Source organism: Neurospora crassa, linkage group I (genome assembly GCF_000182925.2).
Source record: "Neurospora crassa OR74A linkage group I, whole genome shotgun sequence".
In the NCBI taxonomy this organism is placed as follows: domain Eukaryota; kingdom Fungi; phylum Ascomycota; class Sordariomycetes; order Sordariales; family Sordariaceae; genus Neurospora; species Neurospora crassa.
The window spans coordinates 2,049,933-2,074,022 of NC_026501.1; the positions used below are offsets into that span (position 1 = coordinate 2,049,933).

General features: G+C 53.4%; 4 protein-coding genes across 5 annotated transcripts; 2 read left to right on the forward strand and 2 right to left on the reverse strand.

The window, feature by feature from the left end:
• The first annotated feature begins 426 nt into the window (after window positions 1-426).
• Window positions 427-5,438, forward strand: NCU01912. 2 transcript variants are annotated; one of them, XM_011394594.1, is made up of 6 exons: window positions 427-565; window positions 777-1,289; window positions 1,363-1,652; window positions 1,717-3,461; window positions 3,696-4,107; window positions 4,172-5,438. In XM_011394594.1, exons 2-6 carry the CDS (start codon window positions 994-996, stop codon window positions 4,930-4,932), a joined length of 3,504 nt encoding a protein of 1,167 aa, XP_011392896.1. In that variant the 5' UTR covers window positions 427-565; window positions 777-993; the 3' UTR covers window positions 4,933-5,438. The 2 variants fall into 2 exon arrangements, with proteins under 2 accessions (XP_011392896.1, XP_011392895.1); XM_011394593.1 differs by having other exon boundaries at window positions 552-1,289; window positions 4,172-4,524; window positions 4,633-5,438.
• Window positions 5,439-7,104: 1,666 nt separating this feature from the next.
• NCU01911 (GDP/GTP exchange factor Sec2p) lies at window positions 7,105-11,407 on the forward strand. The gene is made up of 2 exons (XM_960449.3): window positions 7,105-8,022; window positions 8,342-11,407. Exon 2 carries the CDS (start codon window positions 8,619-8,621, stop codon window positions 10,683-10,685), a length of 2,067 nt encoding a protein of 688 aa, XP_965542.3. The 5' UTR covers window positions 7,105-8,022; window positions 8,342-8,618; the 3' UTR covers window positions 10,686-11,407.
• Window positions 11,408-11,619: 212 nt separating this feature from the next.
• NCU01910 (hypothetical protein) lies at window positions 11,620-18,783 on the reverse strand. The gene is made up of 2 exons (XM_960448.2): window positions 11,736-18,783; window positions 11,620-11,643 (listed from the first exon to the last, which is right to left on the reverse strand). The coding sequence occupies exon 1, from the start codon at window positions 18,082-18,084 to the stop codon at window positions 12,229-12,231; it is 5,856 nt and encodes a 1,951-aa protein (XP_965541.2). The 5' UTR covers window positions 18,085-18,783; the 3' UTR covers window positions 11,620-11,643; window positions 11,736-12,228.
• An 892-nt stretch (window positions 18,784-19,675) lies between these two features.
• NCU01908 (hypothetical protein) lies at window positions 19,676-24,026 on the reverse strand. The gene is made up of 2 exons (XM_960446.2): window positions 23,348-24,026; window positions 19,676-23,250 (listed from the first exon to the last, which is right to left on the reverse strand). Exons 1-2 carry the CDS (start codon window positions 23,392-23,394, stop codon window positions 20,088-20,090), a joined length of 3,210 nt encoding a protein of 1,069 aa, XP_965539.1. The 5' UTR covers window positions 23,395-24,026; the 3' UTR covers window positions 19,676-20,087.
• Window positions 24,027-24,090: the final 64 nt, after the last annotated feature.

The window sequence follows — 24,090 nt, forward strand, 5'->3', positions numbered from 1 at the left end:
CACTAGACATGTTCATTCCCGCCATCACGCTTCGTCTACGATGAGGAGAAGTTGTGTAGTGGCTTGGGGGTTAGCAATGGTGCACACGGCAGGCCAACGGCCGCTCACATGCGTCGGCGAAAGAGTATACAAGAGTAAAAAGAAAGAGAACTGTGACATTGTCGGGAGCGCGGAACCGAACCGTCAAACTGCAGTTCAACTCGAATGCAAGTGTTGGACCAGTTACATGTAGTGAGCTGTCAATGGCGTCCAGAAACTGGGGAGCTCGGCCTTGCTTGGGGCGCCGTATATGTATGTAAACGGCGGGCTGGCCAATGGCTTCGCTTGGTGGAGCTCAAATGAACTTTGACGCACGACGGGGGGAGGGGTGCCAAGGCCCGGGACAGGGGCTGATATTGAGGCCACTTAAGCTCCATCATTGACCCTGCCACCCTTCCACGTCTTCTCTTGGGCCGACCAGGCCACTGTCCACCTCAGCTTCAGCAGAGCCAGAGCCACGAGATCATATTCCGCGGGTCCATTTCAAGTTGCGAGCATCACTCGCTCACTTCAGACCACATCCTAGGTTTGTGCCCCTTTCATAAGCTAGACATACCCTTTTTTTTTCCTCTTCGTCCACTTCCCTTCTCTAGTTTTCCACTGCCTCAACAAAGGTCTAAGGCCAGGACGGATTCCATCAGGGCGAAGTCGTCTTTGCACTTGTCTTCCCTTTCCTCTTTCCATTCAATTCTATTCTCTTGACTGCCATTATACTTACTCTTCTTCCCCACGGCCAGTTTCCGATCGGCCCCGGAAGGTTCCCATTCCGTTTCGTCGGAACTATCCATGACACGGGCAGCCCTGTCCCAATGATCGTTTAACCTTCTTCGACTCTCGTTAATCTTTAGTTTACGATCCCACCGATCAGTGACCTCCCTACGAGGCCTCCGAAACCTCCCAGAAGTTCCCTCTCGATCCGCAACCAACTGCTGTCCTACCGATACTTTCGCCAACATGGCTCGCTCCGGCAAGAAATCGCCGGCGCCGCCGCCGGCCTATGCCCCGGCCTATGCCCCGCCGCCCGCCTACGAGGCCGTGCCGACCTCCGCGGTCGTGTCCAAAAACAAAAACAACAAAAACAAGTCCGCCAAGGTCAAGGACGACTACGCGTCCGAAGGTGTCCAGGACAATGACCCGTTCTTGCTCCCCGGATCCGACTTCGTGCTCCTCACTATCATCACGATGTTGTCTGCCGTCGTTCGCCTATTCCGCATTTACCAGCCTGACAGTGTTGTGTTTGACGAAGTCCAGTATGTAACCCACCCATTGGAGGATATAGTTGCTCGCTTGGAAGAATAGGTACTGATTCAATGTCTGCAACAGCTTCGGCGGCTTCGCTTCCAAGTACATCAAGGGCAAGTTCTTCATGGACGTCCACCCACCCCTCGCAAAGCTCATGATTACCCTCTTCGGCTGGCTCGCTGGGTTCGACGGTAGCTTTGATTTCAAGGAGATTGGCAAGGACTACGTTGAGCCCGGCGTTCCTTATGTCGCCATGCGCATGTTCCCGGCTATCTGCGGTATCCTTTTGGCTCCTACCATGTTCCTCACTCTTAAGGCAGCTGGATGCCGTAGCACCACTGCCTTCATGGGAGCTTGTCTTATCATATTCGGTACGTCTGAAAGAAAGAAGAACAATCGGACAGTTCACACGACTAACGAGCCTGTTCTCTACAGAGAACGGCCTTCTCACCCAGGCCCGGCTTATCTTGCTTGACTCGCCCCTGATGATTGGAACCGCCCTTACTGCGCTCGGCTTCACTGCCTTCACCAACCAACAAGAACTGGGACCTGGTAAGGCCTTCACACCGAGCTGGTGGTTCTGGCTGGTTGTCACCGGTCTTGGTCTAGGAATTACCGCTAGTATCAAGTGGGTTGGTTTGTTCACCATTGCGTGGGTTGGCAGCTTGACTTTGATTCAGCTATGGGTTGTGCTTGGCGATCACAAGCACGTTTCCCCTCGCGCATTCGCCAAGCACTTCATGGCCCGCGCTTTCTGCCTTATTGTCATCCCTCTTACTTTCTACATGGCCATGTTCGGAATCCACTTCATGTGCCTTACCAACCCTGGCGACGGTGACGGCTTCATGAGCTCCGAGTTCCAGTCGACTCTGAACTCGAAGGGCATGCAGGATGTTCCGGCTGACGTTCTTATGGGTAGCCGTGTTACCATCAGGCACGTCAACACCCAGGGTGGCTATCTGCATTCGCACCCCTTGATGTACCCCACCGGCTCAAAGCAGCAGCAGATCACTCTCTATCCCCACAAGGATGACAACAACATCTGGCTCCTTGAGAACCAGACCCAGCCTCTCGGTATTGATGGTCAGCCCATTAACGGAACTGGCGCGTGGGACCACCTCCCCGAAACTCCCTATATCAAGGATGGCGCAATTCTCCGTCTCTATCATCTGCCTACCCACCGTCGTCTCCATTCGCATGACGTTCGGCCCCCCGTGACTGAGGCTGACTGGCAGAACGAGGTGTCAGCTTATGGTTATGAGGGCTTCGATGGAGATGCCAACGACTTTTTCCGTGTCGAAATTGTCAAGAAGAAGTCCAAGAGCGGCGTTGCTCAGGAACGTCTTCGTACCATTGACACCAAGTTCAAGCTGGTGCACATCATGACGGGCTGTGTTCTTTTCTCCCACAAGGTTAAACTTCCTACATGGGCCTCGGAGCAACAGGAGGTCACATGCGCCAAGGGCGGTTCCCTTCCCAACAGTCTTTGGTATATCGAGTTCAACGACCATCCGCAGCTCGGAGCTGACGCCGAGAAAGTCAACTATCGCAACCCTGGCTTCTTCGGCAAGTTCTGGGAGCTTCAGAAGGTCATGTGGAAGACGAATGCTGGCCTTGTTGAGTCTCATGCCTGGGATTCTCGCCCCGAGGCTTGGCCTATCCTCCGCCGTGGTATCAACTTCTGGGGCAGGCAACATCGCCAGGTTTACTTGATGGGCAACCCCATCATTTGGTGGAGCGCTACCGCTGCTGTTGTTATCTATGTTCTTTTCAAGGGCATTGCTATTCTCCGATGGCAGCGCAGCTGCAATGATTACGCCAATCCCATCTTCAAACGCTTCGATTACGAAGTTGGAACCTCTGTCCTCGGATGGGCTCTTCATTATTTCCCCTTCTACCTTATGCAGCGTCAACTCTTCCTGCATCATTACTTCCCGGCCTTGTACTTCGCCATCATTGCCTTCTGCCAAGTCTTTGACTTTGTGACTGCTAGGATTTCTCTCGTCAAGGACAAGGTTATTTTCAACAGACTCGGCGCCGTTTTGTTTCTTACCTTGTCGATGGTCGTCTTCTGGTTGTTCTCTCCTCTGGCCTACGGTAACCCCTGGACCAAGGCTGAATGCAACCGGGTCAAGCTTTTCAGCACTTGGGATTTTGACTGCAATACCTTCCTGGATAGTGTAAGTTCTATCCCCCATCAAACCATACCCCCAAGACATGTGCCCGAGAGGGGGTAAAGAGATGATAGTGGGAGTCAGTGGGTGTTTTATACATTGGCGGATGAAGACACGATGGATATCTTGAACTGCCAGTTAGAGTTCGAGCAGCAAGCGACAAGTTACCGCAATCGAAAGATTTAGCTGAAATAGCAACGGCATGTCCTTGGATACTAACACTCCTCACTTGATGATTAGTACGACAATTACTACGGAATTACACCAACAAGCCAGACGCCTTCCCAGACCCCAGTTCAGGGCACGCTTGAGAGGCCTGCTGTGGCTAACGCGCCTCCTCAGGCTCAAAAGCCCATTGTGAACCAGGAGCAACAAGCCGCCAAGCAGGAGCCTAGTGCCAACCCGGTGGGCCAGCGCGTCATCTCTCGGCAGGAGAAGATTGAGTATCGCGACCAGGATGGTAACCTTCTCAACGCGGAGCAAGTCGAAGCGCTCAAGGGCAAGGTCGAGTTCAAGACTAAGTATGAAACGAGAACACGCGTTATCGATGCAAATGGCAACGAAATCCAGCTTGGTGGAAGCGGCATGCCTAAGGTTGTTCGTGCTCCCAAAGCTTCTCAGCCCGTTGCGCCCCCGCATCCGGATGTTCAGGGTACGTCAATTTACCGCCATATGCTGATACCTTGGGTGTCTAAATACTAACGTCAATACTTCAGGCGTTGACCAAGAGACTCCTAAAATTCCTGCCGCCGAAGAGGTCGTTCCCCAAGCGGAAATGAGCGTCGACGGCGAGAAGGAAGCCGAGGAGAAGGTCGCTAAGCCGGCCAGCGAGAGCAACGAAGCCACCGTTTCGCAGGACATCGAGCAAAGTGACGACGTCAGGGCCGCTCAGGAGAAGATCCAGAAGATGGTCGAGCGTATCCAGAAAGTGGCCAACAATGTCGATAACCTGAAGAATAACGTCGCGGAGAAGGCTGGCGATAAGGTCGATCAGGTCGAGGAGAAGGCCGAGCAGGCCGTGGAAAAGGTGCAAGAGGTCGCTGAACCAGTCGAGGAGAAGGCGGAGCAGGTTGTGGAAAAGGTGCAGGAGGTCGCTGAGCCAGCCAAGGAGAAGGCTGAGCAGGTTGTGGAAAAGGTGCAGGAGGTCGCTGAACCAGCCAAGGAGAAGGCTGAGCAGGTTGTGGAAAAGGTGCAGGAGGTCGCTGAACCAGCCAAGGAGAAGGCTGAGGAGGCTGCCGAGAAGCTCGCCGAGAAGGTCGAGGAAGCCACTGAGCAATCAAAGGAGAAGATTGAGAGTGTGGCTGACAACGTCAAAGAGGAGGTGACCGAGAAGGCGGAACAGGTTCAGGAGAAGGCTCAAGAAGCTGGAGAGAAGGCCCAAGAAGTGGTCTTGGAGAAGATCGACCAGGTCAAGGAGATGGCCGAGGAGGTTGGGGAGAAGGCTGAGGCGAAGACCGAGGCGAAGGATGAGCTCTAGATCATTGTGGTGACCATTTGAAGCCATAGGCATCTCTCCGTTTCCATTTTTTAACCAAATCCAATCTATGTGCGACAGACACCTGGGAAAATCGATATTATTTGATCAAGAACCAAAATAAAGGCATAGAGACGGTTGGTTCAGCCAGATAGGGAGATGAGAATAAGGCAAGGGGCGAAGAATGATAATAAAGAGAGATCTAGATAAACAGATGGGGGGGAGTAATGGGTAACTCTATGGTTCACCCTTCCTTCATACACGCACACATAGCTTGACTTGCTACTGTTTCTTTATTGTTAATCAATGATGTACATCTAGCGTACTCGGTTTACCAATGTGTCTTACTGAAACCCTCTGCCGGTTTGTTTCCTTTGTGTATCAGCCGCACCCGGCTTGCATCCCGACTCGAAGTCGGACTGGGAGTTTGACGTCCGGGCGTTAGCTGATTTGTTCGTAACAACACTCCCAAAAAATACTGCTGGACCATTTGTCTGAGACAATGGTCCCTGGGACCCGAATGGCGCTGAGCGTGATCAATTATCGCGTGACCGAGACACATTAATGGAACATTTGTCTGGTTGCATCTGATTCATCTACTCCCTGAGACAATAGGGTCTAGTGTTTAGGTAGGTTGGTAGGTAATTGTTGAAACTTTCGAGCAAATGTCATCAGCTTGTCATTCAAGCAATCCCACGCATTATGAGCCTTGTAACGCGTGGATTCTTGTTAACTGGCCTTCCTCTTGAGCGATGGTGTTGACCGTGTTGGCCGTCCAACTTGGGGTTCGTTTTCGACATGTCCTGTAACGTCAAACGAAACGAAGCGAAGGGGACGAATTGAGGGGGATAAGCGTTGTACCGAATCATGATAGCGCTCTACTAAAGTGGCACTAAGCACCTCACTTTTGTGGTTTCTCTTGCTATTTTGGGCGCACCGGATCTTCGTGATTGCCATCATACCTATCCAGACTTTCAGGTTGGGCCGCTGCCAAGTCAAGCCGTGATGGAACCTCGGGAAGCCAAGACCCCAGGCAGGATTTGTGCTGTAGCTCGTGTTCAAGTATCTCATGTGGATGTTTACTTATCAGAACATGGCATCAATTATTTGCGAATAGGCTAAGATTACTGCAACTAGAGGTTTGGTCGGGCTGTGAGCCACTTGTTTTGCTATTCCTTCAAACCTCATAGTATCTCTAGCGATTTTAATGTCCCCAATCCACGAACATGACAATTGACGGATGATGGGAAAGGTGCCTGAATGTGTGTGCAGCAACGCCCATAGTTGGACCGTGTGATGTGATCACAGGCCAACTGTGAAGGCCCTGAAGATGTGACGAGTGCCTCGTTTGCAACTGCACCGCCTTGGAAGTTGAGACACCCTGGTCGTCATGACGCCTCATGGATGCCGTGGGAGCGTGGAGATCCAGTGGCAAAGAGGATCAGTGGGATCCCAAAATCGCAAAAATATCGTGATCCTGGACAAAGGCGCAGATCCAAGAGCCAAGGAAGTGATCTCGGGCGACGTGAGGAAATTCCATGCCCAGCGAACGGATAAGCCGCCTGTCCAGGGCCCCAATAGCCCACTGATTACACTTAGGTCGGTTGCTCGCTGGTCGCTGCATGTAGTGTATGTATGTAACCAGGCTAGTCAGCATCAGCGAGGCTTACTATGTTGTGCGTCTCATTTCCCCGCAACAGCGTAACGTGACGTACTGTGTAAGGGGATTAAAGGACGGGCAACAAAACTGCACCGCACTGCACTGCACTGCACTGCACTTCACTGCACGATAAACCGGCAGCAAAAAGTCAAAGGGTCAGGTACAGCGATCATCTCGTTCGTTGGGTCCAAGCATCGATTGACATGGCTGTGCGAGGTTGTTGGGAAACAGCGAAGCCATTTATGGTTACGGGCGGGAGCTCGAGACGAGACCACGCATCACCGCGGTACGGCACTCTATGATTGAGTGGGTCTTGTCAGGACCCATCGCAGTGCCCGCCAGCGCCAGGGGAGGCCGAGATCCCCACCGGAAAGCCCCCAGTCAGGATCTGGGGCTAACCCGTTCAGGCCATGGTGGAATGGGCGAGATCCCCCCGTTCAGGAGCTCGTGGCTACACTACAAATATGGACTCCGGAACGGGAGCTGCGAGTCCACAAAGACGATTGAAGAAGAAGACAGAAAAGAGAAAAAGGAATCGAAGCTGAACTCTCAGCACCGACGCTTTACAGTAGCAACTTGGTAGTTTGACGCCATTCGCCCGTGGATAAGCAGCGCATGCAGTGCTGCCAGGCGGGAGTGCAGGACCAACTGGGAAACACGGGAGGCGCCAATGACAATTGTCTTGGTACCAACGCAGTGATAAATTAACGACAATCGCTAGCCCCGGCCACTACCTGGAAGTCGCAGACCACGGATCCGTACCTACTCCGTACTAGTACCGATACAGCCCGGTGGGTTCGAGATTGCAAAGTGGAAGCTGGCTGCAGTGCTGTTCTGCGCCATAACGTTATCCACGCGCATATCCCCGACAAACTTTCCACTTTCCACTTGGACTTGCTTTCGCCCCGATCTGCTGCCACACACATCCATCATCATCTGTCATCTGTCGCTCATCTGCCATCTGCTCTCTCTTGGAGCCTGTCGTCCGTCCTTTTTCGCTGCAGTTCTTCGCTCCTTGTCCTGTCCATACCACACACACCCGCAAGCCGGATCCCAACTGCCTATTCCAACTATAATTTTCGCTTCCATTCCGTCTTACAGATTGCCCATACTCGGCTTGCCATTAAGCGACTTGTTTCTACCGAACGACGTTATACAAGCCCCCAACCACACCAACCACTAGACAGTCAATTTCCCGTATCGACCCCATTCAGCGCACCACGCGACTTCCCATCCTTGCGACACTCCCGTTTGCTTCCCAGAGCTTTTCAGCATTTCTCGACCGACACAAGCCCGGTGCGCCCATTGCACGCCACGATAGAGTCGGAAAGCACAACGCCGCCGCCTAGGCCCTTCCCTGTCGCTCCAGCTTCTCCTTTACAGGACCCGCCAGTCCCTGGTGTGGTCCTTACCAACGCCGACAAGCTGGATTCGTAAGTCCCTGGCCCTCTTCTAGACTTTCCATCCCGCTATGCGTGCCTGGAAACCCTTCTTGTTACACCCTCAAGTTTGTCCGCAGGCTCTTCTTGGGTTGTACGGCCGAGTGTCTCGTGCGCTGAAGTGACCTGCCCAATCCGGGCATCCATGGTCCCCCAAAGTTGGGGTACTAGTTCTGGATTATCCCTTCCTGGGATCCTCCAGGAGCTACCACTCCTGATACACTCACTTACCCTTGAGGCTCACCTCGATGACATCTATCCCTACAAGCTCTCACATGGCTGCCGTCTCCACCACTAACGGATTATGGCAAAGCTTTGTCACTGTGACGGGCTGGTCCTCGCACCAGATACCGATACCGGCCAACGGACGCCTCTCCAAAAGCCACACCCGATCTCTCTCCAGCATCCTCAGCCGAAACAGCGCCTCGAGGGCCTCGATTTCCGATGCAACACCCGAACTACCATCCGTTAGCGAGCCAGCCTCTGCCAACGCAGCGCCGTCGACCCCTCGCCTTAGACGACCTTTCTCCCCGCAGCCCATAGATGATGAGAATGAATTGACGACCCTCCCCGATCCCCGAAGCCGGGCTATGAGCCCCGCAAGCGGAGTTTCCATGACCGGTCATCACCATCCCGACCTCGATCAGGAGGTGGCCACCCTCAGCACGAAACTGATCAATGCGATCAACCACCAGACCACCTTGGATGATAACCTATCGCAAACAAAAATGGAGCTAGAGCAGGCACGCGACAAGATCAGGCAACTTGAACGGACAGTGGAGGAGCAAAGGGAGATGCTGGCTGGTGATGTTTGGGTACGGAGGAAAACCGTCGAGGCGGAAAAGACAACTCTGTTGGGAGTCATTGCCGAAGAGAAGCAGGCTCGTTTGGATGTGGAACAGCAAAAGAAGAAAATTGAACAGGAGTTGGAGAACCTGACAGCCGCCCTATTCGAGGAAGCCAACAAAATGGTCATCTCTGCCAAGGAAGAGGCCAGGATCGAACAGGAGATACTGCAGCGGAAGAACGACCAACTTAGGGCACAACTCGTGGATACCGAGGGACTACTCAAATCACAACAGGAGCAACTAGCCGAGCTAAAGCACCTTATGGAGGACATGAGCGCCGAGAAGCACGAGCAGATACCTCCCACGGCGCCTTCTTCTCCAGGTTTCAGCAAGTTTGAGCTGCAAAATGAGGAAGGCCTTTCCGATCGCTTACACCATGGGCATCACGACCGCCAACTTAGCGTGGCCGAGTCCATGTCTCCTTCGTACCCTACCAGTTTTACTTATCTCTTGAAGCCCGTACTTCGTACCGACCTAGCATCGTATAACGACTTCAAAGATCTCATTCGCACATCCAAGAGGATCTCTGCCCAGCAACGCGTACCCACACCATCTACCGGCTCTGCACTGACGTCTCTCGGCCTGGGCTTAGGATCGGTAGGTGCTCATCTTGCGCTCGCCAATGCCTCCAGCACGTCTCTTTCGACCATCGCAACTGCACAATCGACCTTCTCCCAAACCTCCACTACACCCACAACGGCCGTTACCGCCAGCCCTGGCGCCGCTGCCATCCCCCTGCCGGCCTTGAAGGATACCAGGTTTTACAAGAGGGTCCTGACCGAGGATATTGAACCAACACTACGGCTCGATATCGCTCCGGGGCTTTCTTGGCTTGCCCGGAGGAGTGTCCTTACAGCGATGACTGACGGCTCGCTTGTCGTAGAGCCAGTCCCAGCTGCCACAACAACAACTAGCAGGTTCGGCAGGGTTTCGAGGCCCGAGTTGAGCCCGTGCTCTCTCTGCGGGGAGTCCAGGCCAGAGGAGGAATTTCTTCGGAAACATCGATTTCGGATCAGCGAAACTGGTTCCGCGCAAACTGGATATGCATTATGCAGGTATTGCCTGTCTCGAGTCCGATCAACATGCGATTTCTTAGGATTTCTTCGCATAGTCAAGGACGGTCACTGGCGAGCGGATGACGAGGATGCTGAGAAGGCGGCATGGGCCGAAAGCGTACGGTTACGGGAGCAGATGTTTTGGAGCCGTATCGGTGGCGGTGTGCTCCCGATTACCCATTTCCACACAAGCCATAGTCGGGCACCCAGTCGAGCCCCGAGTCTTCGGGGTGACAAGAGCTCCAGGACGAGTCTCGAGACTGACAAGGATGGAGATGAAACGCCTGCTGCTGGTGAAGTTGAACAATTGGCGGTATCCGTGGCGGAGGTGGCAGATGCGATCCAGCAGGAGAGCTCGGAAACGGAAATTCCCGAGGTGCTTGAGCAACTCACTTCCAATATTGCCACGGAGCCTGTCGACCAACCCGAGATCACACAGAAGGACGAAGCGCCCGTGGAAGAGGTTGTGGTACCTATTGCGATCAGCGAGGTGTCTGAAGAGCAGGTTGAAATCATCGAACAAAAGGTCGAGGCTCCGACAGACGACATGGAGGGACCTACCGAAGAGACCAAGCTAGTTTGGGAGGAGCCCAAGACCCCCGCTAACAAGTTCGAGTTCCTCGAAGCGGAAATCACCCAATGCCCGCCATCCACCGAAGATACCCCCAAGCAGCCTGTCGCCTCCGAGGTTGAGCCAGCAACTGAGGAACCAAAGGAACTTGCTGTGACGATATCCGGGGCTTTCCCAGCTTGAATTATTACGATTTATTCGATGGCAAAACGCAAAACTGGGCTTCCCTTTTGCTTTGATCATCACCTTTTTCTTCGCTTCTGTTTTTATTAAGCTGTTTTTGGTTCATACACTTTTGGGAGGCGCAACATTGAAAATATCGGGCGTTTTGGTTCAGGCTAATCGTATTTACTTTGTTTTGTCTTGCCCTTTTTTATATTTAGCATAACTGTATTATATGATACCGAAGCCGCATGGGGCACCGTTTTCTCTCACAACCCCCCAGTATACACAAGGAGAAAACGGGGGATTTGATTATACAAACCACCTCAACAAAAGGATAAAAAGCCAGGGGGTGGAGCTGCTTCCACACTTACGCCAGGAGGGAAAGAAGGATGGCTATATACTAACTTAATCGGGCCTATTCAACAGCCACACACGCTCGTTTCTTGCATGTACTTTCACCTATTCAGTATGTCGTTACTTATACTCACTTTGGGTTTATTAGGAGGGAAGAGGGATAATGACAGGAGAAGAGAGTTAGTTGGTCGTCCGGGGAACTAGCTAAGCACATGTGCTGATATGAACTTCGAAGGATCCGAGAAAGCACACGCAGACCAGCTAGCTAGTTGTACATCCTTTAGCATAATGCATAAGCCCTCCTGGAATAACAAACGTATGCGGTTCAGAATGAACAAATGTTCTCTCATATGAATTTTGCATACATGATTCATTTTCCTTCCAAACACACATGAATCGGACACGACCGCGCCGGACGACTTGCGGTCTTGCCGGAAATTGTCCCGCTCACCGACTCAGAACCAGCTTCAACAAAAAGATCGTGCACACACACGCGCGGACCCCTTTTTTCTTTTCCCCATCATTCACTCCCCTGTCACGACGTCGCGTGGCCTGCCTGCCCGCCAGTTCACCTCAACAACCCAACCCCTTTTTTTGCTTTTGTTCTTGGTGGTTCCAAATGCTAGAACTAGTCAGGCACGAACTAGTTGAGGCTCCACTCTGCTTGACTTGAATAGCTGAGTGTCTTACTCACTCCAACAAGGGTTGACCTACCCAACCAAGTACTTTGCTAACGACGTAAATAGATGGTACGTACTAAAAGAAGTGTTTCTAAACATTTTGAAAACCGGCCACAGTAATTAGGCACCATAGCCGATGAAACTGGGGAATCGAAAAAAAAATGTATCGATGTTGATGTCTGGGTAATAGTAAACGATTATGCTTGAAGATCGAACCCGGAAGAGGGCGAATCAAAGTAGGAAGGGGAATTAAACGAAACAGAAATAGTTTAATAGCCATGCCACCCTTCATGGCACGAACTAGACAGAGAGTGTTTTTCCCTCCTCCTCTCTCGGCTCGGCGATTATTTTTCTTTTCCCTTTCCTCCCCTTGCGTAGGTCATCACCCGCTAACCCTCTTTCCCTCCCTTCTTCCCTCCTTCTTTTATTCCCATGTCCTGTCCCCATCATCCACCACCCCCTTCCTTCCTTCCTTCCTTCCTTCCCAACAAAGTGCACTCAACTCTTGAAAATCCCAATAACCGACCTCAATCCTCCCACCCCTCCCCGCCATCTCCCCCCATCCCAAGCTCATACGGATTCCACTCCTGCCCGGGATAACTCGTAGCGCTCATCATCGGCACAGCATCTTCATCTTCCTTCTTTTTGTTTCCCGTTCCCGCCGCTCCCACCGTTCCATTGTTCTGCTTCATCATATAATCATCATCATCCGAAAACACAGGGATCTTCTCCTCTTGCTCGCGAAGAAGTTGTTTCCGCTTGGCTTCTTCGAAGATGGAGCGGTCAGTGAGGGGTTTTAGGATTCCTTTGGGATTGGAGGGATCGGTATGGTTGGAGGAGGGGTAGGAGGAAATGAGGAAGCCGGAGGCGGTAGTGATGGCACCGTTCTCGGTGGACTGGGGTTGATGGAGTTGTGGTTTGCTTGGCTCGGGGCTTTGGGAGGGAGAAGGCTCGGGGGAAATGATGATGATGGACTGTTGTTGTGGTGCCGGTGCCGGTGCCGGTACTGGTGCTGGTGCTGGTGGTGACGCTGATGGTAAAGCGGCTCCTTGTTGAGGTTGAGGTTGAAGCGGCTGATGTTGCTGCGGCTGCTGCTGATCAACCGCATCCTTCGTCGGCTCGGGAGACTGGGCAGTCTCGTCGGCAGGGACAATCGTGACGTCGGCGATATGGGATTGCTGCTGTGGCTCATTATGCTCGACATGGCCGGGAATAACTGGTTCCTCCTTCTCGTTATCCTCCACTCCAACAGCTTTTCCGTGGTCAACATCTCTGGCTTCGTAGGGCGCTTGATGAGCTGGAGTTGGTTCGGCTAATTTGTTGATTTCATTGCCACCACCACTGACAGGAGCGACGATGAAATGGCTGTTCCCGTTTGCAGGCGATTCATCACGAATATTACCTAAACCATCAACCCTCTTCTCACTTGCAGTGAAAGTTTCATCCTCAGTCTTTTGGAGATCAGTCTCATTCTCCTCTTCCATGGAATCGCGCCTGGGCAACAACACCGGTGACTTGATCGACTGCCTCGGCGTCGCATCATAAATATTGCCATCACCCACATGCCTGTCCGGCGACCGGTGCACATGAACTTCCTGTGCCTGCGCGCGGATGAAGCTAACCGTGGTAGGCGGCGGTGTCATAGGCCCATGTTCATACAGCAGCGGTTCCGGACTAACAGCCCTAGAGTCACCGTCCGTGGTGATTCCGTTCCACGAATGATGGTCGTCGTTCTCACCCTTCTTGCTGTTCTTATCTCCATTACAATCCTCGTCAATTCCTGGATCAAGAAACTTCTGGGCTACATTGACTGGTTCCGGGACGATGGTCTTGGAATCCCGAGGAAGAGCCGCGGATCCAGATCGAGAAAGTTGCTCCTGTCCTCCTCCCTCGGGAACCTGCGTCACTCCGCTGTCGGCCGAGATGGGTGAAATCACATTCGTTGATGGCGATCCGTTGCTGGGCTGCATGGACATGGCGCTGACTTGGCTGACTTGTCGTTGGGGAATGAGGCCCGGGTTAGGCTGTTGCTGCGGTTGCTGCACCTGTGTTTCGCTTGGCGGAAGCGGCGGGTTCGGAACATTAACGGCGTCCGGGTTCACCGGCGAGAAAGGCGTGTTTGGAAGGGGACATTTTGGCGGAGACGGGGATGGCTGCGTTGGTTGCTGGAACTGCATCTGAGGCTGAGGAGAAAGGTCGCTAGCCTGTCTTGATGTTCCGATGAACGGAGGAGGAGTAGGCGAGATGCTTGGAGGATGCTGTACGGAGTGCTCACTGCCCGGCGGAGGTGATGATGGGTGTACGGGAACATGGAACATCTGTTGAGGTCCTCCATGAGAAGCCGGTGGGGTAAAGAAAGGGGTGCCACCCGTGGAAGGAGGCGTAGTGGCGGGTACGCTTCCAGGAGGTGCACGAGGAGGCATAGGCCCACCGGGATGAGGCGCGTACACAAAAGGTTGACCGGGAACAAACCCAGGAGGCAACATATGCGGCATTCCAGGCATCCCTGGAGGAACCACTTGCCCTGGCATCGGCATAAAATAACCTTGCGGTGGCTGGCCAGGAACATTGATGAAGTATGACATCGGCATGCCCATAGGCGAAGAGGTTTGGGCCATCCCTTGGTGCACAGGGAAATAGCCAGCTGGAATGGGCATCTGGGCATACCAAGGCTCTTGACCCGGAGGAGCAGATGTCGGTGGGTTCTGGCCTTGACCTTGGCCTTGAATTGGAGGTTGATCTGGGCGTGAGACTTGAGCAGCAAACTGGGCCTGTTGTTGTTGTTGTTGATGTTGTTGTTGTTGAAACCTTTGAAACATCTGAGCATGCGCATGGACCTGAGCTTGTGCTTGGAAAAACTGCTGCTCTGCAAAGGCTTGAGCTTGAGCTTGACCTGCCATCTGGCTGGGATGCAAAGGCTGTCCCGGTATCGGCGGTCTCTGCCCTTGAACCAAACCAGGGGCTGGATTTGGCTCTCCGTGCGTCAAAGGTTGCTGCGTCTGTTGCTCGAACATCTGGGGCGCAGGTCTTGGCTTATCTGGAACGCCAGGAGCGGATGTAGCAGATGGACGCGTAGGCTGCTGTGATGGCTGCTGGGCAGGTAGACGCATGGCCAGATCTACTTGCACCGGTGGGCTAGGAGCTTTGGACGGGTCCTGCCTCTCATTTTGATACTGCAGATGCGGGCTCGGCCGTCGTTCTCTCAGTCCCGACGGTGACTTTTGTTGCGGTTGTTGTTGCGGCTGTCCCGGAAATTGGGTTTGAGGAGGTTGTAAACCTTGCGGCCTTTGTGCTTGTTCTCGTATCTGAGCTTGGTTTGGCTGAAACTGTCCTTGGTTGACTTGAGGTGACTGAGCAGGGGACCTTGGTTGGGCATCTCCTTGCTTGCTATTGCCGCCCCGTTTCAGGGCGCTCATGAAAGACGACTTTCCTTTTTCCTGAGAGGTTGTTGGCGACGTCTGTTGTTTAGTGCCTCTGAAAAGCTTGGAAATAGTGCTCTGCTCCTTCTCCTTGGGCGGAGGGGCTATAGTCATGACGTTTCTGGGGGGGAAACCGGGGCTAGGTGGCGGCAGTCTCTGAGGTGGTTGTTGCTCTTGTTGGACCGGAAAGCCAGGCCCCGTGGTTGCTTCGTGAGATAGTGAATGGCCAGCGAAAGGGATGTTTTGGTTCAAAGTGCCTTGAACAAGGCTTTGCGAGCCCTGCAAGCCCGCGGGCATATGTTGCGGTTTTTGCTGGCGACCTAGTCCTTGGTTTTGCTGGTCTTGCGTACCGAACCTTTCTTCGTCCGCCCGCTGGTTGAAGGCGGGAACATCGGGAAGAGACATTCCACCCTGGGATGCCAATGTGTGCTGGGAGTCCACAGGGCGTTGGGTTCCCAAGCTTGACGGGAATTGTGTGCTCGGTAAACTCTGGGGTTGAGGAGGTGGAGTTGAGGAGACCGAAGCTCCTCTTTGACGTTGTTGCTGTGGCAGAAGACTGGAAGGGATCTGGGCTGAGACAACCCTAGAACCTACTGGCTTTCGCGCAGGCAACTGATCTGGCTGAATACCGTTCATGCCGAGAGTATACATATTGGGTAAGTTACTACCTTGAGAGAGTGTCCGGGCGTGGCCTCCGTTCGTTGCCGCCGGAGGCGCCTGTCCATTAGTGGCAGGAGGTGTATTTTGCTGGGGACGAGACTGATGTGTCGCGGATTGACTGTCTGAAGGCACCGGAGAAGCAACTGGTGGGCTTACAGGAACGACAGAGACCGCATTTTGGCCATTACTTTGACCTTTACGAGCGTCGAGTTGCTGCTGATGCTGTTGTTGGGGCTGATCCTGTGGACCTCCATTTTGACCCTGCACCGAAGGCCGAGACTGCTGCATGTTGACGTGGGGTCGGTCCTGCTCTGGTATTTGCCATTGCATCTGGATCTGCTGCGGCTGATACATGCCCGGATGGCCTTGTTGCATGAACTGCTGATGCTGAGGAGGAAGCTGACCAGGGAAAATTACCAACTTGCCATCTGGGCCAACTGGGAACTGTTGACGATACTGCTGCTGAGAGAATTGTCCTTGCCCCGGGGGCGGCATCGGCATTTGTCCTCGTCCCATACCTTGTAGCGTCTGCCTGGGGTCCATGAGCGGCTGGCCAGCCCCTGTACCTGACCCCGGCTTTGTGTCCTTGTTTTTAAACATGCCGAATATTCCACCGGAAGGTTTCCTAGCCTTTTCGCTTTCAGAAATCGAGGCAAGAGTTTGATGTTGCTGGGGGAGGACCTGGCCAGAAGTCTTTGGCCGCAGCGGATACATTGGGTTGGCGCCACTCGCAGCAACGGGTTGCTGTACGTGATGTTGACTTTGAACTTGGCCCTGGGTTGTAGGCCTAGCCGGTTGCGCGCTTCCGGACGGTCGGGAACCATCCTGCTGCGATGACCGACTGAACATGGCCTTAAGACCCATTCGACTCTTCTTCGGCTGTTGTTGCTGGTGCTGCGGAGGGGGTGATTGCAATCCGCCATTCACGGGCGTAGTGCTGCCATGAGCCATGATGCTCTCTTTACTTTGAGGGGCCTCCGTTGCGGCTCCGGCACCTAGCGCACTGATCATTTGAGTGCGTCTCTGCTGCTGTCCTCCTGTTTCATCCGTCATGACACTGGCATCGGAAACTGCATCACTGGTGACCGGAGTGCCTGCCCCAACCCGGTTTCGGAGGCTCGAGAAGATACCCGAGTTTCGCCTTGTCTTGTTTCCATCAGCAGCCGGGATCGGACGGGGGGCTGGTAGGTCGTCCACGTCCGTGTTCGTTTGTGATGAATTTCCGCCTGGACGCTGCTCGATGGGATTCCTGGGGTTCTCCTGGCCATTGAGTTGCGGGCCTTGGCTGTTCTGATCCACCGGCTGCATATGTGGTTGCTGCTCTGTGTCTGGCGCCCTCTGGCTCCGTGGCGATGCCGGAACGCCCGTTTCCTTGTCGAAACCGTAGAAGGGTTGCTGTGATGCATTGCTAGACGAGTGACGGTGCCGATTCGTAGGCTGTAGTGGCTCTGACAGATGAGACTCCTGCAAGTTCCAGTTCCCTTGCGGAAACCGTCCTGCCAAGTGCGGAGGAGGTATCATGACGGGCCGGCCGTTGGCTGGCGTAAACTGTGGAGCCGCGGGCGGAGTTCCACCGTTCATGACAGAGAGGGGAGCCCCGGGTGGTCCCGCCAGGGCCGATGCGGGTTGCCCCTGGGCGTTGCCTGGTGGACCGGGTTCACCTGACTGGGCCTGGACCGGCGATTGACCAGGCACGGATCCAGCACCAGGAGGTGATGGAAAACCATTGGGCAATGGTTGTCCTTGGATTTGCATTTGACCTTGTGCCGGGCCTTGAGTTGGGCGATACATATTTGGGATGATCTGCCCTGGTGGAGGTGTTTGGGGCATAACCTGGCCATGCGGTGGTACACCATCGCCAGTCTGGTTCGCAGCCATGGATATGCTTTCAGACACAGTTTGCGGGGTTGTCACAACGGTTTGTTGTCCACCTTGTTGCCCTTGTTGATAGTGGATTAAGTTTCGCGGGGTAATGTCGGCGTCACTGTACGTGCTATTATTGTCGTCGGCAGAACCTTCGACTTGAAAGGGTCCCAGTAGAGATGAAAAGGTAGATGTGCGAGAAATTGGAGGCAACCCTATAAACGACGGATGTCTATTCGGCAAATTGGCACCATCAGGCTGTGGCTGCGGCCGAGAGGTTGACTGCGACTGGAAATGCAACTGCGGGGCGTAGCTCTGTTGCTGGTGCTGGTGCTGCTGATATCGCGGTTGGTGTGGGTGGGAGTAGACCTGTTGCGGTTCGGTTCTAGCCGACTGCGAATAGTATTGGCCGTTGTGGGCGGCTTGCGCGTGAGCTTCCATGTGAGAGGTGAGGCCGACGACCTGGCGCCTGAAGGTGGTGATGACAAAGTGACTTCTTGGTCAGTACAAAGTCAGCAAAGCTCTCCAAGCTATGGATGAGCACAAACAGCGGTGGAATCCGAGTAAGAGATCGCTGTGAGACGACAACGCAGGACGTGTCACTGTCACTATCCCCTTACTTCTCGATGTTCAGACTATCACCAGTCTTTCCATTCACGTCTTCTCCCGCAATTACTTTTTCGGACGTTGTTCCCCCCGGCACGCGGTTCCCACTCTCGATCCGTTCCTGGTCAACGGCAACAGCAACCGAGGAGCTTAGGCCTGGAGATGATGATTTCGGTGGAGCTGTACTCGCGCGGGGAATAGCTTTGTCTTAGATGGCCAATTCGAGCTTTGAATTTGTGCTAAGTCTTTGGTGAAAGAATAAGACGGACCGTCTTGATTGTCGGTTGATCTGGTGTCAATGCTGTTGCTGAGCTCCGACTCATACCTCTATGGTGTGGTTGTATGTTGGCCTAGAGAGAGTTTCCGATACAAGCGACCCGGCTCAGGTTCGCTGTGATGTCGAAGCAATAGACCTTTGGAATCCGTCAAGGCCCTCGTTTTTGAAGTTGAGCTTGTTTTGCCGAGATGTGTCTTTGGTAGGCACCAGCAAAGTGAGAGATGGACGTAGAAATAAAAAGATGATTGCGCGTCAAGGTCAGGAACTGCTGATGCGGGAAAGGTGAGAGACAACCTTCGAAGCAAACCTGGCGTCGGCCTGAAGATTCCCTTTCTGGAGACGCTGCTGCAGGTGCTGAAATTGCGGGAGCCGGACACCCTGGTCAAAGTCCACTCCAGCGTCTCTTTCCGGCAGGGGTCCAGGAACCGAAGCACCCAACACGCCGTGCAGGGCCTGTTAGGGTCGTCGACAGGGGCCTGAAAGATTCTCTGGGCTTGCTGGGCTGAGATGGGCGATCCATCCCTTCGGTCCAGCGATAAGCTCATGGCGGATGAGACTCCCATGGACTTCCACAGTCACCGTCCACTATGACTTCTTTCCAATGTATTCGAAAAACTCCATGGCCTCGCAACTCTGGTGATAATACAAGATCCGCTACAATTTGACGTGGTAAGAATCGGGCGTTCTAAATGAACACTGTAGTCAGTTAGCGAGCTGATGACAGCTTCAAAAGAGGGCAAGCAAAGCGGGTCATTGGTCATAGCCGAAGTGGGCAGGCCAGTGTGTGACAATCGAAGTGCCCTGCACGAGCTGGAACGCACCGTTGTAGTCAATGGACATTCTGATAGGAACGTGGTCTAGGGAAGCTGGGGGAACACAACGCTGGGCTGCCATGCTGGGCTACGGAAAATCTGTCAGTCTCGGCCCTACAGATCAACAGTGTGAAGGAGCAAACGACAGCCAACAATGGCGGGCGGCAAGAGACAGTGCCGCCGCCAAGCAGATCTCTGGAATCTGAAGAATTCGGTTCTGTAGACGATGGATGTCATTGTGCAACTGGAATATGGCACGCCATGCTGTTCATCGTTTCCCACCGACGACTTGGAATAACGGAAGGGGAACCGAAGTCGACGGCTGGGGCTGCTAAAGATCGACCGTGACATCGTGGAATACGAGGCATGCAGTGGCTCACCAAAGCAAAGATTTTCCACTATAATCCTTTGTAATTTGTGACCCTCTTTGACATCAATTTCTCAACGGGCCCACAAATGCTTTCTCCCAATACGTTCTCTTTTCACACGCAAACCGTGTTGTGAATAAAGAGCCTCAACATCTCCATGGAGCTCCACGTTACATATCAAACCGCCTCAATATGATATTACATTGCTGTCAGATGTATAGAACGTCTGCGACCAACATTGCGAGCTCTGTCAGAATTCACAACCCAGTAGGCCATGCCCAAAAGAGTTCATTCAATCGGTGAACAGTCCCGGTAATGCTAAAAGCCATATCCAGACTAAATCGAAGCAGAACCACGTGCCGACGATGACAAGACGGACGCCTAGAAAAATACCTTATCGCTAGTTCCCCTCAACTTGCTCTTTCCTTTGCTGAGCAGACCCTTTCCAGCCTTACCAGCTGCGAAAAGGAGTTCTTTGCCTTTGGTCCCAACCTGCTGGCTTGAATGTGCAAAACCCGAGTGCCCATAGGGCAAGGATGGCGGCATTGGCATATTAGTTCCTGGACGTCCGCCTTGCTGAGAATAACCGGGACTGAGTGCCACAGCCTCTCCGCTTTGCTGCATATCCATTGACGTAACAGGGATTGCCAATGAGTCTTTGAAAGAGGACGTAGCGTTCGAGTGTTCGGGGTATTTGGATCTCATAGCCATGAGCCACTCGTCCAATCCTGTATCAATAACGGCAAACTGCAGTCGGGTTTCGTTATAGTGTTTGAGTCGATCCGATGATGAAGGCATATCCATGATTTGCCGAAATGATAAGATATTGACCGGGCTTTTGGGCTCCAATGAGCCGGAGCGGCTGGAAGCATTGTCCTCAAAGGCCGAATGGTGCTCTGAAGGTTGAGCAAGAATCTTATCTTGACCCATGGACAAGGCTCGACGGCGGGATTCTAAATCCTCATCTGAGCCAGCAGACATGGGAGAAGCCAGGTCCACCATTGACCGTGATGGAAGCATATTGACTTCTGTGACGGCATGAGAAATCCCCGGCGTACTTGCAGTTTCGGTTGAAATAGAAAGGATTTCGTTGGTATTCGACCGCGTGAGTGCCATTGTCTCCCCAATCTTTTCCGCAGCCGGCGTCGTCGGAGTGAAGGAAACGCCATCAGGGCCAGAGCTCCGGGATTTTTGCTCTACCTGGTAAGTGGTATCCACTTCAGGAGCGTCTGAGGAATCCTGCTCGGAGGGTCTTTCCCAGGAAAAACGACGCCGCAACTCAATCGCCCCAACCGATTCCTTAGTTGCATCTTGCCTGAAGACCGAAGCAGCGGCACCAGATCCAGAACTTGTAGAGGTAGCAACAGAGAGAGGCGCTACATCACCACCCTTTGACGTGCCAGCCGCCAAACGTGTAGGTTTTTCTGTTGCAGACGGTTGCGTGGTAGCCCCCGATTTGGTTTGACTTTGGTTGTCCTCGCTCGCAGCAAAATAGTCATCGTAGACATCTCCGAAATAGCTGCTCTCTCGGGTAGCATCTGCAACTGGATGGTTTGGTGTTGTCGATGACCGGCTGATATCCAGAAAGCTGCCAGATATCTCAGGGTCACCTAAAAACTTGGTTATCTCATCCCTGAGCAGATCACTTTCCTTGACTGGGGAATCGCCGGGCGTAGTCAAGGTCGAGCCACCACCCATATTTGGCGAAGGTAGCACGTGCAATGGCTCGGCAGAGTTAATCCCTAGCAAACCACGATTAAAGTTCAACGGTGCAGTCGGAGTGATGTCCCGGTGTTTTGAAGGTTCCATTGTCGGTGCAAGACTTGCGTGGATGTCTTTAACTGAGGTGGGTGTTGTCTGAGCAGCTTCCCCGTCAGATGTCGAATGAAAGGATTCGATAACTGCTTCACTCGTTCCGCTTGAGTCGTGCTGTTGAGATTGATCGCCAGTTGACGCACGTTCAGCATCAGCATGGGATCTGGCGACGAGTGACGCACTTGGAGGCTGGGGAAAGTTGCTCGTCATGCTCGAAAAAGTATCGTTACGAGCCGGCGGGGGAGTTTCGCTCGGCGTGGATAATGTTTCGGTTACCCAGCCACCTGGCAGGCGCGGGCGGACAGGTTGTTTGTCCATATCAGATAGATTATTTTCCTGTGGAATTTTCGTTGTAGATGGCAGTTGTTGAGGAGCGTTAACAACTGCATGGGATTGATTAGCATTGTCGTGGCTGTACCGCAGCCCAATAGACTCGTTAGGCGGTGATCCAGAGCGAATTGCTTTCTGTGCCAACTGCGGTATTGCGTCAGACACCGCGGCACCCCCCATCGAAGGTGATGGCGCTTGTGCGGCAGACATAGGTTCGGCGACTGGCAGTGAGATAGGCGCCACACTGGGATTTGCTAGTGTAACGACACCGTTTTCTGAGTTACCACCCTTGTCGGTACGTTCATCTCCGGAGATCCCATCTGGTTCAAGAGTCTTTGCTGGACTGGAAGGGTTCGATATGTCTGAGATGGAAGCCAGTTGAGGCGCCAAAACTGAAAACCGAGCAGAAAACAGATCTTCTCCGAACCCTGACAAGCGCGTAAGATTTGGCAGTGTGGGACTTGTTGAGAACCGCCGTAGTTTGTCCTCCTCTTCCCCAAAAGCAGCAGGTTTGACAACAAAGTCACTCGACGCAGGTCCGGTGAGCGGTCCTTCGGCCCCGTACTCGCTATTTTGCTCCATCACTGGAGCTAGACTCGGCCTCCGACCCCACGAATTATCACCACCTTCATTCCCCGCTGCACTACCTCGACGCTCCTGACGACTGAGTCCCGGGTTTACGCCCGCAGTGGGAGCCACGTTATCCGGCTCTCCCTGTTTTCCTCGTCTCGAAGATTGCAGCTCCGCGCTATTGTCGTCTCCCATCCGTCGATATACATCAGTAGGTCGGGGGAGGGGCAGCGGCTTGTTGGACGATACCGGAGAGCTGAAGTTGGGGGAAGCTGATCGAGCGTCTGACCACGGTCTTTGCGTTGGGACGGCCCAAGTGGTAGACCTGGGTTGGCGGGTCGGGTCAGTCATGTTTGGGATGTCGCGAGGACCCATACTGCTCTTGCGAGGGGGGAATTGCGTAGAGGCCGGCGGGCCAACATTCTGGGGCATCGTAGCTACGCGCATCATAGACGGAAGAACCTGTTTACCTCCAACAACGGGTGAACTAGTCCGTGGCGCATCGGGTTGAGGCTGTCCAAAGGTGCCTGTTCGTTCCAGGGCATTCGGTGTCGTCGGCGTGGAAGAGGCCGCTACCATCTGAGCGATACGGCCCGAGGGAGCAGCTGGCGTTTGCTGAGTTTGTAGATGCAATGCTGGTGTATATGGCTGGTACTGCTTGGCGGGCTGCGGAGGGGCTGGTGGACGTTCCGAGTCAACATCGTCATATTCCTCGCTTCCCCAATCATCGCCGTCGTAGTTCTGTGGCTTGAAGTTGGCCCATTTTCGCGTCTTTGAGCGGTTGACGTTGATTTGGTATTTGTTGTTCGAATCCGGAGCGCGGGGGTTTCTGTGTGTGGTGTCGGACGGCCTTTAGCGACTGCGGGCTGAGAAGCGACCTGCTCGGGCATTACGGAAAGGGGGAGGCTAGAAGCAGGGCAACTGACAGTGGGTTGTTGTTTGTCGGGTAGATATTCCCGTATGTCCCGTCCATTGCATTGACCGTTAGTGTTTATGGCGATGAGCGTCGTTGTGGCATGCGCCGATATGTACAAGCAGGCGACAGAGTAGCGCTGTCGAGTCGAATGAAGGAAATAGAACCGAAATCGGATGTCAGACAATTCTCAAGTAAGGGTAGCCTTCTGCAGCCTGGAGTATCCCGTAATGTATTGCGGGCCAGATTCTGAGTATCCGATAAGCAATTCCGAAGATGTGTATCCGTGGCGTCGAAGGTGTCTACGGCCTGTCCGATGTGAAAGTATGACTGAAGGAACGCGGAGAAAAAGGCAAGGCAAATGGCGAAGATTAGGTTGGTGGTAGTGAATGTCTGGTCGGTTGGCGGGCCGATTAATTAGTTGAAAGTAGCGCAATATACTGGTAACCAGAAGGGAAAATGGATGCGTAAATGTGTGACGGAAGAGTCGCCAAAGAAAGTTCGAGGGCGGGAAACGGTTGGATACGAGGATGGAGGAAGGATTAGAAGGGAGACTGAAATCGCGAAGACGGACATTGGGACGTGAAACTGAAATGTTGGACTTGCGCTGGCAGTTGACCAGATGACACTGCATCCATTCATGCTCCCTGCTCTTTCCTCTCGTTGTTGAAGATTATGGTCCGGGACCGCGGCAGGGATCAGCAGCCCAGGGCAGCATTGGAACGTCAGGCGGACGTGGGGCGAGCTTTAATGAGA

What these genes read in the sequence shown, in the direction of transcription:
- NCU01912 (XM_011394594.1), top strand. Translation starts at nt 994, where the DNA reads ATGGCTCGCTCCGGCAAGAAATCGCCGGCGCCGCCGCCGGCCTATGCC. An exon ending in GTTGTGTTTGACGAAGTCCA is followed by an intron (nt 1,290 to 1,362) that starts GTATGTAACCCA and finishes TGTCTGCAACAG; the next exon opens with CTTCGGCGGCTTCGCTTCCA. An exon ending in AGCTTGTCTTATCATATTCG is followed by an intron (nt 1,653 to 1,716) that starts GTACGTCTGAAA and finishes TGTTCTCTACAG; the next exon opens with AGAACGGCCTTCTCACCCAG.
- NCU01911 (XM_960449.3), top strand. Translation starts at nt 8,619, where the DNA reads ATGAGCCCCGCAAGCGGAGTTTCCATGACCGGTCATCACCATCCCGAC.
- NCU01910 (XM_960448.2), bottom strand. Translation starts at nt 18,084, where the DNA reads ATGGAAGCTCACGCGCAAGCCGCCCACAACGGCCAATACTATTCGCAG.
- NCU01908 (XM_960446.2), bottom strand. Translation starts at nt 23,394, where the DNA reads ATGGACGGGACATACGGGAATATCTACCCGACAAACAACAACCCACT. An exon ending in CCGACAAACAACAACCCACT is followed by an intron (nt 23,251 to 23,347) that starts GTCAGTTGCCCT and finishes CACCACACACAG; the next exon opens with AAACCCCCGCGCTCCGGATT.